At 47.4% G+C, this 13,302-nt stretch overlaps 1 protein-coding gene across 6 annotated transcripts; it reads left to right on the top strand.

Annotated features, from left to right (window-relative positions):
- Positions 1-113: 113 nt before the first annotated feature.
- LOC146259046 (protein phosphatase 1 regulatory subunit 12A) lies at positions 114-12,019 on the top strand. 6 transcript variants are annotated; one of them, XR_014729663.1, is made up of 26 exons: positions 115-484; positions 3,228-3,358; positions 3,561-3,679; positions 4,102-4,258; positions 4,802-4,946; positions 5,036-5,110; positions 5,213-5,298; positions 5,638-5,870; positions 6,114-6,223; positions 6,757-6,951; positions 7,057-7,139; positions 7,259-7,348; positions 7,519-7,617; positions 7,727-7,837; positions 7,982-8,072; positions 8,366-8,473; positions 8,596-8,683; positions 8,889-8,992; positions 9,082-9,138; positions 9,231-9,253; positions 9,346-9,409; positions 9,507-9,611; positions 9,776-9,826; positions 10,076-10,126; positions 10,589-11,555; positions 11,664-12,019. XR_014729663.1 is itself a non-coding variant. In XM_084671483.1 (25 exons), exons 1-25 carry the CDS (start codon positions 209-211, stop codon positions 10,673-10,675), a joined length of 2,715 nt encoding a protein of 904 aa, XP_084527609.1. In that variant the 5' UTR covers positions 114-208; the 3' UTR covers positions 10,676-12,019. The 6 variants fall into 6 exon arrangements, 5 of the variants coding, with proteins under 5 accessions (XP_084527609.1, XP_084527611.1, XP_084527610.1 ...); XM_084671483.1 differs by having other exon boundaries at positions 114-484; positions 5,662-5,870; positions 10,589-12,019; XM_084671482.1 differs by having other exon boundaries at positions 10,589-12,019.
- Positions 12,020-13,302: the final 1,283 nt, after the last annotated feature.

Raw genomic sequence — 13,302 nt, forward strand, 5'->3', positions numbered from 1 at the left:
GGTCATAATCTGAGTAGGAGTCTTGAGAATGCGTCATCCTCAAGGCTATATCCCTTCAGATACGGCGTCCTTCCAAAGTTCGCAGGCTGCATAGTTTTCACATCCACCAGTGGGCGCAGTCTTGGAAAAAAATAAATCCAAAAAGCTCCATTCTGACTTGTCCCGTTGCGCACCATGAGCTGAATCTGCTCCGGAGAGACCGAGGAAGATGGCGGCGAATGACCGTTCCCGGTCCGAAGCTGCAAAGCAGCGACGACAGGATCAATTACAACGATGGTTGGGCTCAGAAGCCGAGCTAACAGGACCGGACACACGGGAACTTGCGACGGGACCTGGGACGCGACGGGCCAAGGTTCGGTTTGCTCAAGGGGCCGTATTTATGGCTGCTTGTTCAGCTGGGGACCAGGAAGAGGTGGCGGCGCTGCTAAGACAGGGAGCTGATATCAACCACGCCAATATAGATGGACTGACAGCGCTTCATCAGGTATGATATCTCCACATAAAGTTGCTTTACCATAGTTATAGAGCTGTAACAGCGTCGGGGGTATCAACACCTTATCACAGTAGCAGGCTATACAGTATTAGTCTACGGTAAGAAGATAACCGATGAACTTGAACATCGGTATTTCTCTTGTACAAATTTGCACATTTAAAAAATAGGCTATTGATATAGGCTATTCTAATTCAGAATGTAGGCAGCCAGATATGCAAAAAGCAACACTTAACCTGGCGTTGAAATCTGCCGTGGTAGTACGATATGAAAGCTATCAAAGGTAGATTGGGTCAGCGTAAAAGTTTGCTTTTTTTCCTCAGCTGGAGTATTCGACACAAGACGGAAAGGGGAGCTTGAAAACAGACACTGTAAACTTTGCTTCCGTTGCAGACTTAAAATACTGTTGGCCCGTATACAGACATAGAGTGCGTTTTAGCAGTGTTCAATCATTAAATATTTTGTTGTTAAAGACTAGATAACAATGAAACATTTTCTGAAGTTGCTGTTTATATTTGACTAGCTTTGTTTTCTTATATTTTCTGGGGGCGGTTCCTGGGGTAGGCTACTTGATATTAGAACCAGCACTTGCTTTGTATTTCAAATGGTAGGTTCATCGAGGGCCTAATGTCTTCACTTCAGGCAGCGATCTATAATCACTCTTATTCCAATCATTTTAATGTTATTGAGCAGTCTGGCAAAGTAGTTATAGTCAAATACGACCCATCACACAGCTCAAATAGAGGTGGGAAAGCTGTTTTTTCTATAGTGTACATTTGAGAGAATGTTTCTGACGTCTTTCAGGGTACAGTAGCTGTATTTCAATTAATATATCACGCACACAGAGGCAACATGATGTTGGGTAACCTAGCATTGCTGCTTGCTACCACCCTGCTGTATGAGTCATAACAGAAAGGAACCAAACTAGTCTGGGCAGTATCAATGTCATAAAAGTCCTAATGCAGTATTTCTTTTATCATTTGTCATGAAGCTATATGCAATTACACATCTGTTTCCCCTTATGTTCATTAAATGCAATGTAGTTTAATTAACTTTATTAACTCAACCCATATGTTTTGCCAGTGACACAACCATCATAGGCTATCTTGTTGTGTTAAAATAGTTTGAGCTAAAATACATGCCATGTATCCTTGCCATGCCTGTCTCTTAATACCTAAAGAGCAGTCGCTGTGTTAGGATGTGCACGTGTTTGCGCCTTCATGTAAGGTTGTCTGTGCATTGCTGTCACCCAGTGTGGTCTCTCTCTCTTGCTGTCCATCCCTTTCTCCCCTGTTGCTCACTAGTTGCCTGGCAACTGGAATTAAATATAGGTCTACACTCTCTAAACTTTCCATCCCCTTCATCCAAAGCCTCTCTCTGTCTTCTCCCTCGCACTGCTCCCTCTTCTCTCTTTTTTTCTGTCTCACTCTCTCTGTCTCTCTTTGCCAAGTCCCCATGGTAGGGACTTTGGGGATTTCAGATGAAGAAATGGAAAACATTCCTCAAACTGCTCAAGCTGCTGTTGTCAAAGGCGATTTCCACAATGAGTCACTTGATGACCCAGTGAAGGACTGGTAGAAAACGTTGCACATTCATAACTAGGAGTAGAAGAAGTGCCCGTCTGTTCGTTCCGCGGAGAGTTCACAGTAGTTAAGGAGGGGGTGTGGGGGTCCCCCTTGGCTGCACACTTCCATCCATCATAGGGAGCCTTTATGGGACTCCAGTACAGGGGGGAACAGACCTACCTTTTCCTGGACTACTGAAGAGGGTGGAGATCTCTATTCCGTAAACCACTTCAGTCTACCAGTTATCCCACTTCATGAACATGGGGAGCAGGCTTAGATAGCTTTGTGATTAGTCAATTTAGGTGCCTTAGTGCCTTCAAGGAAAGCCTCTTAGCTGGCGTATGAAAGCCCTGATAGACAGTATGCTCTACGAGCTAAAAAGTTCTCGGAAACTGGAGTCAATAGCTTAGGGAGCTCTGGAAGGAGGGTCTCTCGCAGGTGAAATATAAATAAAGGCCTTGAGGGGAAATAAACAATGAAAAGCAAGAGCTGCTCTCGGACCAGACATTGGGAGTTGTCTCCAGTACTCTCCTAACATTTATCATGTACCTTGTGTTAAATGTAACCTGTTCAAGCAGTTTAATCATACTTTAGGCTGAGGTATTGGATAAGCTCTTGTGTCATAGACCATATTCGCTGACTGATAGCACTTAGCCTAGATTGAAAGATTGTTATCAATCGTACAATCAGACCCCGACACCAGCTATCTCTAAGATACTTAGATGAGGAATGACTACATGTCATCTACCACCCACACAGCTTTCAACAGCCCCCCCCCCCCCCCAGAGAATACTAGACAAAATAGATCACCGTATTCCCAATCCCTTTCAATAGGTTTTATAACAGTCTGGCTTTGTACTAGTAGCTAATCCACAGGCTCAAAAGGGACCCCAAATTGTTTATTTTATTGTAGTGTGCATACATCCTTTTCTGCCAAGTGTGCCAAAAAAATAACCTCCACACAAAGCACTGTATTCTAGGTTCCCCAAATTCTGAATGGCTTTACAGACGCATTGCATTGTGGTAGCGTAGGTAGTATAGCTTTGCGGGAAAAGGCTCAAGTCCCCACCCTGAACATTGATTTGGATAAAAAGCATCTGCCAAATGATGACATGACACATGATCCTTGTATAGTGTTTGTAGTTCAGTATGGTGTTTGTGTCTCCTGGCAGGCATGTATAGATGAGAACGCAGAGATGGTCCAGTTCCTGGTGGAGAGCGGGAGCGATGTGAGCCGTGGAGACAACGAAGGCTGGACTCCTCTTCATGCTTCAGCTTCCTGCGGCTTCATCCAGATCACCAAGTGGGTGTTTATTATCACCCTTTGCATGTTATGCCAAAATGTAGGCCCTCGGATGTCATGGCAAGTGTGAAAATCGGAAATGAGTGAGCAAGAAGCTGAATGCGAAAGTAAAGAAAATGCAAATCTGGGGGGGGGGGGGGTCATGTGAATGTGTGCAACCAAACTAGTTTTGTGTGTGTGTGTGTGTGTGTGTTTGCTGTAGGTACCTGATAGAGCACGGTGCGCAGGTGGGGGCTGTGAACAGTGAAGGGGAGCTTCCTCTGGATGTGGCCACTGAGGACGTCATGGAGAGACTCCTCAAGGCTGAAATCAAGAAGCAGGGTGGGAACTATGGGGCCTAACTAACCCTGCATCAATCTGTCCTGGCTACCGATGGCTACTTCCTGCCAAGTCTATTCTCTGTACTTTGCCAGACCGATATTACGTTGTTGGCACATATTGTTGTTATAGTTTGTTCTTGACATCTTAATAAATTGATAATTGCAGGGATAGTTGTAATGTTACAATGTTACTATAGGAACATCAGAACAATACTAGGTTAGTGGCTGCTCTGAAAAACTTGATTTGGAAACTGAACTTACGAAACGATACACATCATCGACCATTCTGTTTACCTACCATTGTCTCGTACCTAACCTTTGCGTCCCAGTGTCTGTTAATGTGTGTGTTCACATGTATGTGTGACCTTGTATGTGTGTGCTAACTTGTATGTGTGTGTTCTGTGTGACCTGTGTGACCCTCAGGCGTCGACGTGGACAAGGCCAGGCGGGAGGAGGAGAGGATCATGCTGCAGGATGCCATGGCTGTATTGGCAGGAAGTGGCACTCTCACACCTCACCCCAACACCAAGGCCACCGCTCTCCACGTAGCTGCCGCCAAGGGCTACATTGAAGTCATGAAGTGAGCTCCATACACACACACACACACACAACAGGAGACCACTTGGCAGCTTTTGGCATCAATATGGGGACCCGAAACGCCTATTTTAATTCACTGCTCTGTGCCTGTGTTGTGTTTTCTTTCCCACTGCCCCTTTGTGTTAAATGCCTCTCTTTTCTCCTCCCTCTCTCGCTCTCTAACTCTCTCCTTTCATTATCTCCCGCTCGGTCTTTCTCTCTCTCGTCTCTCTCTCTCTCTCTCTCTCGTCTCTCTCTCTCTCTCTCTTTCTCTCGTCTCTCTCTCTCTCTCTCTCTCTCTCTCTCTCTCTCTCGTCTCTCTCTCTCTCTCTCTCTCGCTCTCTCTCTCTCTCTCTCTCTCTCGTCTCTCTCTCTCTCTCTCTCTCTCTCTCTCTCTCTCTGTCTCTCGTCTCTCTCTCTCTCTCTTTCTCTCTCTCTCTCTCTCTCTCTCTCTCTCTCTCTCTCTCTCTCTCTCTCTCTCTCTCTCTCTCTCTCTCTCTCTCTCTCTCTCTCTCTCTCTCTCTCTCTCTCTCTCTCTCTCTCTCAGGGTGCTGTTGCAGTGTGGGCTGGATGTGGATAGCCGGGACTGTGATGGGTGGAGCCCACTGCATGCAGCAGCTCACTGGGGACAGGAGGAGGTCTGCTCCCTGCTGGCTGACAACATGTGTGACATGTCTGCTGTCAACATCGTGGTGAGGAGGCAGGCACCTGCGTTACACACACACACACAATGTTATTATGCTGTATGTTGACTTCTGGGCTGTGACTGTCCTTATTTCAGGGCCAGACCCCTTTGGATGTTGCTGACGAGAATCTAGTTGATACTCTGGAGGAGTTGCAGAAGAAACAAAATGCTGTAATTATTGTCTCTGACTTGAGGTTGCAAAACTGTGCCTTCAGTTTAACCAGCTTTGGTTACTTTTTAGTGTTATTAACACTGTTCTGTATTTGTTCTTAGTTACGCACTGAGAAAGCCAAACTCTCTCAGACGCCTGTTATCGAGACCAGCCCGCCTATCTCCATGGCTCCAGTTCGCCCACGCAGGTCAGTGTACAAGCGTGTGTTCCAGTCTGATTTTGTCACCGAATCACTGGCACCTCATAGTGTTTGCATGACGGTATGATGTCACGATTGCCTATGTTCCCCTGCACCCTCTTGTGACCACCCACCCACAAGTAGTACCTCTTCATATTGGATAAACAGTTCATTTCCAGCTCCTAGCCACAGCACACAGCTAAAACCACAGTGTTTTTTCACTTGTCGTCTCCTCGATTGGATTCTCCATCCACACATACACTCTCTCATTGGCTGCACCCAGTGATTGCCCACACTGATTGGCTCCTGCATGCCACCTGTCGTTCTGCCCTTGCCCCATCCCCGCAGGACCTCAATCTCTCGTATGAGCAGCAAGGAGAAGATCTGTCTCCACGAGCGCGAGAAGCACCCCCCCCTGGCCCTGCAGAGCAGCCCTGCCGAGGACGAGGAGGAGGAGGGCCAGCCCGGCTCCCAGGCCCAGACCTCCCAGGCCCAGACCTCCCAGGCCCAGGCCCAGACCAAGGCCTCCTGCAGCTCCAGCTCTGAGGACGAGAGCGAGTCCGAAAGCGACACAGAGTCAGGTGAGAAGAACTCGAAGTCCTCACCACTGTGACCGAGTCAGATAGGCCTACCTTGGTATCACGAGCGTTGTCCCGGCATATCCGTGGTCGACATCCTTTGAAGGCAATGCTGTGCAGTGTGAAGCTTTACATTCCAAACCCTCTGTGTATTTAATACTGTGACTGTTGAGTGACTTTATTACACAGTCCAATGGAAGTTGTAATGGCTTATAATAACATCACTGTCTGATTATGCTGTTGCAGAGAAGGCAAAAAACCGAGAGATTATCAACAACTTGAACAATAAGCGCAACAGTTCAGCACCCCATGCTACCTCTACGGCAACTAGTACTTTGGGAAACCAGGTCAAAAAGGTCAGACTCTCAGACTTGCATTCACATGTTTTGATTCTGCTTTTATCCAAAGCAACTTACAAATCGTGGGTACAGTAAGTGCAGTGCAAATTAAGGACTAGAAGTTCACTGTTCTAGTGATAAGCAATTTATTTTACATTTACATTCATTTAGCAGACACTTTTATCCAAAGCGACTTACAAGAAAGAGCTTTACAAAAAGGGCATAGGTCAATGATCATAAACAACGAGACGCTTAAAACATTGCGGGTAGCCAAAACATGAAGCATACATTGTGAAAAGCAAATAAGTGCCAATGGGTAAAACCAGAAGATATATATTACATGGGGATTTTACATATACAGTGCAACAATAACAGCTCTGATACCTGACTTAAACTCCCTGATGCATAACTGCACTGATAAGCTTGGGTCAAGTTTCTCGCTAGGAGAACATCTACAGCTCCAGGCTCCATGACTGGGTAGTATTGTGGTGGAGGCCACCACCTTATGATCAGATGAGCAGCATGTGCTGTGTCTCCTCCCTGGGCACCAGGACCCAGGGAAGCCCCTCGCCCCTGAGGCCCCTGGCTCCTGGAGGACCTCTCTGAGGAAGGCGGGGAGCTCCGTGACTCTGGGCTCTGCCGGCGTGGCTGACCCCGGCCAGGAGAGCAGCAAGGCCCCCGAGTCTGCCCTGGGCATGACGCGCTCCGCCTCCAGCCCTCGCCTCAGCTCCGAGGCGGACTCCAAGGTATCTGCACCCTGCAGGCCCTTACGAGCGGTCACACTCCTGCTTCTAACGCACCGTGCTCTGTACAACATGTGAATGCGTACTCCCCTCCTCTCTCTGTCCCAGGAGCCTAGGCTCGCCAGAGTGCCACCCACTCCGACACGCCGCCTCTTCAACATCCCAGACAGCAACCCGGACAGCTCCAGCAGGTGTGTATGTCCGCCCCCCCCGCCTGCGATGACACGCTGGTGGAATGAGACGCTTGTTTTTCAGGTTCACCGCATCTCTTCCCTTGTGCCACCCTGTCTTTCTGTTTTCTCTCTCTCAGCTGGCTAAGTCGTAGCTCCTCTTACACCCGGCGCCACAATAGTCAGTCAGGGGGTGACCTCAGTAGCTCCAACCCCTCCCTGCCTCACAGGTCAGTCACGCGGCCCCATCACCCATTCTCTGCATTCGTCTGCGCTCTTGTTTGTGGTGTGTGCAGTGCAACACAGGGTCTGGCTTTGCCCTGTGAATGCTGCTTTATGTGCGACTGTACAGAATGGCCGCAGGTCTCCTTTACAATGGCTTCGGCTGTGTTTTTCCCAGCTCTTCTTATGGAAGGAGGGTGGATGACCCCACGCTGACCTCGAGCACGGGAGCCAGCTCTGCTGGACTCAGTCGGCTCAACAGCCTGGTGGCCCAGAGGTACACAACAACTCTGGCTCCAACTCTCTGGCTCTTTGCGTCTTTCTGTGACTGGATGCTTGCCTAGCTGACTGACTCCATGCGAGCCTTCTCCGCTCCCTCTCTCCAGACAAGCTCAGGAACAGGCTGAGAAGAAGGACCCGGTCTCCGTCACCACTTCCACCGCCACCAACTCTGTAACCACGACAGCGGGAGACTCTGAGACCAAGCAAAGGCGCAAGTGAGTTAGGGCCCGCGGCTCTTTTCCAACGTTTACACTACCTGTCTGTTTTTATAGATGTTTACAACTTGACCTTAAACAATGGGCCCGGCTGTGTTCAGACGGAGCTTGATGTTAACTAGGTGTTGGCTACATTCTGTCCAGGTCTTATCTGACTCCAGTGCGTGATGAGGAGGCTGAGGCCCAGAGGAAGGCTCGTTCCAGACATGCCAGACAGTCCCGACGCTCCACTCAGGTCAGCAACAGAACCAGCCCATGATCCCAACTGGGGAGGGGGGTTATCTGGGTTTGATTGAGCCTGCCTGGTGCAGTGGAACAAATAGTGTGTCTCAGCAGCGCAAACCTAGCCTATCTGGCAACATGTCAGGCAGTCTCAAACAAATGCTGCCGGTATTTGACTGAATTTCCAAACGCTATTCGACTCCAGATCTGTCTCCGATCATACTTTTTGGCTCGATGGACTCTGTTGCCACTTGTCAGCCATTAAAGACATTCCAGAGTCCCTCTCTCTCTCTGCTCTGTGTCCAGGGGGTGACACTAACCGACCTGCAGGAGGCAGAGAAGACCATAAAGACCGACAACAAAGGGAAAGACAAGAAAGAGGACGAGGGTAACCAGAAGAAGGCAGAAGAGGGGGTGAGTGATCCTCAGGTCATAAATGCACTGCGTGGTCCATAAAAGGAGACCAGTCTAAGGCCTGTATCATGTGTTGGCGCATGCCAGGTGTCCAGGAAGATGACGATTCAATGTGTTGACAGGAGGTGAGCTGGAGGTCTCGAATTGCTAGTTTGCAGAAGTCTGACCTGTTGGGCCTCACTCAGCCTGCTGGTACTCCTCGCCCTCGAGGTGGGCATTACAACACACACTCTCTCCCGCTCTCTAACTCAATCCCTCCCTTTTTCTTTCCAGTACCTCTCCATATTCCTTATCATTTGTTGACTTAAACTGAGTCACCCCTATGCTTCAATCTTGATGACCGTATGAACTTGATAAGATGAACAGGAACGCAAGAGGTAATTCTCATCTGAGGACTTGTTTCATGTTTGTTCAGATGCCGAGGGTGGGGCAGGGGAGAGTGAGAGCGACAGACTGGCCCGGGAGAGTAGAGAGAGACGGAGAGCCCGAGCCAGGAGGAGAGCCCAGAGGGCTGGAGAGGTGAGCAGTGTTAGACTAGTCCCATTTAGTTGTGAGCTAAGGTACTGGAAGTGGGCCTTTGGCATAAACCGTCCTCTCTGTTTCCACAGAGTGATGACAACGATCCCAGCGGTGAGGAGGAGTTTGGAGGCACGCAGCAGCCACAGGTCTGTCTGCATATCAGACTCTCTCTGTCTTTATTTGTCTCTGCACGTACTCCAGAAAAATGACCAATGTCCACTCGATTTTCTTGTAACAGGCAGGAAGGCAGTTGAGCTCCAGGTATGGATTTGTTACTTGTGTCTTCTGATCGGTCCTACTTCCTTTACGTGTATCTAACTCAGTAACGACTGACTGATTGATGCCCCTCTCAGGTCTGACCTGTCCTGTAACGACTGTCTTCTGGGGGGGAGCTCTGAAACAAAAGATTATAAGAAGGTAATGGATTGGACCGTTTGAATTTGGCAATCGAGTTTGTCGAATTTTCTCCTACCCAGTCACTCACTTTGTCTCTTTGTGTGTGGTCTGAGTGCAGCTTTTTGAAGATGTTTCTAGAGAGAACAGCCAACTTCAGTGTCAGCTTCAAGACTCCCAGAGGATTGTCACTCAGACCAGGGTAGACTTGGACAAGGCCACTCAGGTGACATACGGCCTCAGTTCTCCAGCTACTCATTCGAACAAAATGTAACAATGTATTTCGAATGCAAAACAAGAGAGGACTTGCCCAAACCTTTACACCGCATATGACATCATTTTGATATTTGAACTGCTATTGACCATGTTATTATGCCATGTATGCTACAGAGACAGGAACGGTTTAGCGATTGCTCAGCCCTGCTCGAGTTAGAGAAAAAGGTAAGGGTCTTGTGTCATCAGGAAAATGCCAGATGTTTTAATGCACAGGCTTGCCCCACTTTGGCCACCACTGCCTGTTGGTCACGCTATCTGTCTTGCCCTCTCTGTTTGTGTGTTTTTCTCTCACTCTGTCCACTCTCCCACTTTGTCTGTCTTATTATCTGTCTGTCCGTGCTATACCTCCCATCTTCGTCTGTCCATTCTCGTTTCCCTCTCTCTGTTTCTCTCTCTCTGTTACTGGGGCCTCAGGAGCGGAGGATGTTGGAGCGGCGAGTGGCTGAGCTGGAGGAGGAGCTGAAGGTGAGCGAGGGAGAGAACAAAACTAACCTTCATATCGTCAACAGACACTCAGCATGCACATGCCTGATTAGCTGGTGCAAATCACTCGTGTTTTTGGCACCGTGGCAGTTCAGTGAAGTATCAAACAAGGGGAATGTCTGGATGCGTAGTTGGTGAATCCTCTAGCTTTCATCAGATCAGACTGGTAAACAAACCAGCTGCCAGACATGTTTGACCTTTACTAGAAAGACTGCAACACCCTTAACATCAATTTGAGATATTTTGTTTACCGATGTCCTCTTTTGATTGATTCATCTCGCTTTTTAGAAGTGACTCATAATCAGCAGATACAAAAATGTACTAACATGAAAAAATATTTGAACATGTTTAAACGTTGTTTCAATATACCCCTACAACACTTGACTATGTGCATCATTGTCCATCCTCAACCCAACGCGCCATCATGTGCTTCTACCGTTTCAGGTTTTAGGGGACTTGAGAGCTGACAACCAGCGTCTGAAAGATGAAAACGGAGCCCTGATCCGTGTCATAAGCAAGCTCTCCAAATAGACGGAGAGAAGGAAGCAGAAAACCAACAGGGAACCCCTCCTCCACCCTCGATCCCTCCGTCCGCCCTTTCCACCCCTCTCCCTCCTCACATTCCTCCCAGTGCCAAAGAAAGAGAAAAGATGGGGGGGGGGAGAGAAGAAACAGAGAATGTCCAATGCAAAAGAGCTCCATAGCTTGACATGATTGTGATGCCTCTTCAATGTAGCCTCGGCTAATCAGAGTGGCTTCAGTGTGTGTGTGCGTGTGTGCGTGTGTGCCTTAATCCCCACTTCTCACCACAGGACGTATGGTATGTAGGCATGTATGGCTCTGGTCCGGAGCTTCCACAGTAGCAAAGAGAGACTTGACCAGGCTGAATGCCCTTGGCTTTTGAAACATGGATAAACACACATCTAGAAACTGTGTGCCAGGGGGAAACTAATATGCACACACATTCCTTCATGTGCATCACAAACCCTTGATGCACATTCCACAAGCCCACGGCAACTGTGCTCTTTTAGCTCCCACTGTCTATTTATTTGTTGTGACCACATTCACACAACATATCCACTCATTTACTCCACAGACTACTAACCATCGAAGCCCCACTCCGATCTACGAGGCACTTGTGACATCCACCAATCCATCCAGTCATTATTTTCCAATATCCTGACTAAACATTGTTCTTTTCCTTCAACAGTAAGACAGGCTGAACAGCCAATTGCCAGTTCATGTCCAACAGACTTGACTCTTGAAGATAGGGGAAGTCCATGGACCTTTTTATTGGTAGTTTCATTCCACGCATGAGTGTTTGAACCCACCTACCTCTCCACCACTGCACTCCCCACTATTCTTTGTGACCACGGAGACACTCCATGCCCCTTAATGACCGCAGATACAGGTCTGTTGACCGCAGCACTTTAGTCACTGCAGAGCAATACCAGATCTGTGAGGCTTTAGCCTATCCTTATGAATCATCTTGTACAGAACAACTCTCTGTCACCCATAGTCCCTTCTATCTGTTGGGAGAGGGAGAAGGGGAACACCACAGAGCTGAAGGTCAAAGGTCATTGCACAACAGAACTTGCTGTTCTGTAAAAGCCTAATATGCTATGCATTGTTTTTTTTACTATTACCATTGATATCATGATTAAGATATTATTTTCGTATTTGTTATTTGTCTAATGTCAATCCCTCCCTCTTGCAAAGGGAGCACAGTTCTTTGTATTATACATGTGTATAAAAAAATATTAGTCTTGAATAATAATCTTCTGAAATTCAATGTCATGTAGTCTTCCTTCACATGTTGGTTTTCTAATATATTAAATGAATGTCAGCACCTAATAAAGAAAGAGTGTGTTTGTAGCCAATGGTTGATTATGTACAGTTAGTGTTGACAACATTTTTACCCATAAGGCCATATTGCAGAAAAGGTCATATTGTAGGACCAGCTTGCTATGACGTTTCCTTTCAAGCATTTAGACAGATAACAAACTAATCTCTCACTTTGTCTCCAGAGGATGGTAGCAAGCTTCCTATAGACACTGTCCGAGCTCCCTGAAATGCCTGACTGTTCTTGGTAACATGTCTGTGCATTTGCAACCAGTGGTATCATCAATCTGTCTGACATTTGTGAGCATCTGAAAGTTTGGCTTACTTGCTGCGTCCTCCTCATCCCCCCACCCCCATAACAGTGTCCCATCCTCTTATGGGCCTGGTAGCCAGATGTCCGACATCATTCGGATGGAGTGAAAAAAATGAGTAGAGGAACAGCTGGAATAATTTCCCTGACATTCCCACACAAAGTTGCACTGAAGATTTGGTCGGGTTGACACAGAGACCACTGAGATGTGTTGGTTCAATTTATGAAAGATTTAAAAGTGTACGTTTTGAAATATACTGTCCGTATTGTGTCCTTTGGATTGCAAGGAGCCAGATGTTATGTAGAATCATGAGACCCCGGACAAAGATGGAGTTCCCATCCATAGGAATCAAGCTGTCGTTCTCCCACACTCCCATCTGCTTGTCTCATCTGTGCATGAGCAGAGATAGACCACTGTCCTGTAGGGATGGAATTGCTGACAACAAGCTCAGCTCCTAATAAGGTAGGCTGAACTGGCCGAGGCACACTCTCTGTAAATATCCCTTAGGTCTGAGAAAGACGGAGGAAGAGAGAGAGGAAGGGAGCTAGGGAGGAAGAGGGAAGCGGATGGATTGCAACCTTATATGGGCAAAGCACTTCTTTTCCCAGGGTTTGTGGCTCTGACCCACGGCATGCAGCCAGTAAAACTCCAAACAGCTCCTTTATGCCACCTAGAGATGGTTCTGCTTCACTGCTGTTTGAACTGTCGATGAAGCCCATAAAAGTAGGAGGATATTGAGGTGGCCTCTGTCATGATGCAGTTGCCTGGTTGATTTCACATTTATTTAATAAGGACCATTCTGTCATAACTTTAGGCTATTAATGTATTGTATTGTATTCACATTTTTAGGTCAGTTTGACACAGCAACCTGCATGTCACTGGGTCATTTCTTTGATTATCTTTCAAATCAATCCAAGTAGGTTGTATACAGGAAAATTACTCTACCCAATGTACCACAATAAAGTGTACAATATATGTGGATCTGTCGGAAATTAGGGTGTGAAC

Source organism: Hypomesus nipponensis, chromosome 14, assembly GCF_054491055.1.
Source record: "Hypomesus nipponensis isolate SF chromosome 14, ASM5449105v1, whole genome shotgun sequence".
Classification (NCBI taxonomy): Eukaryota; Metazoa; Chordata; class Actinopteri; order Osmeriformes; family Osmeridae; genus Hypomesus; species Hypomesus nipponensis.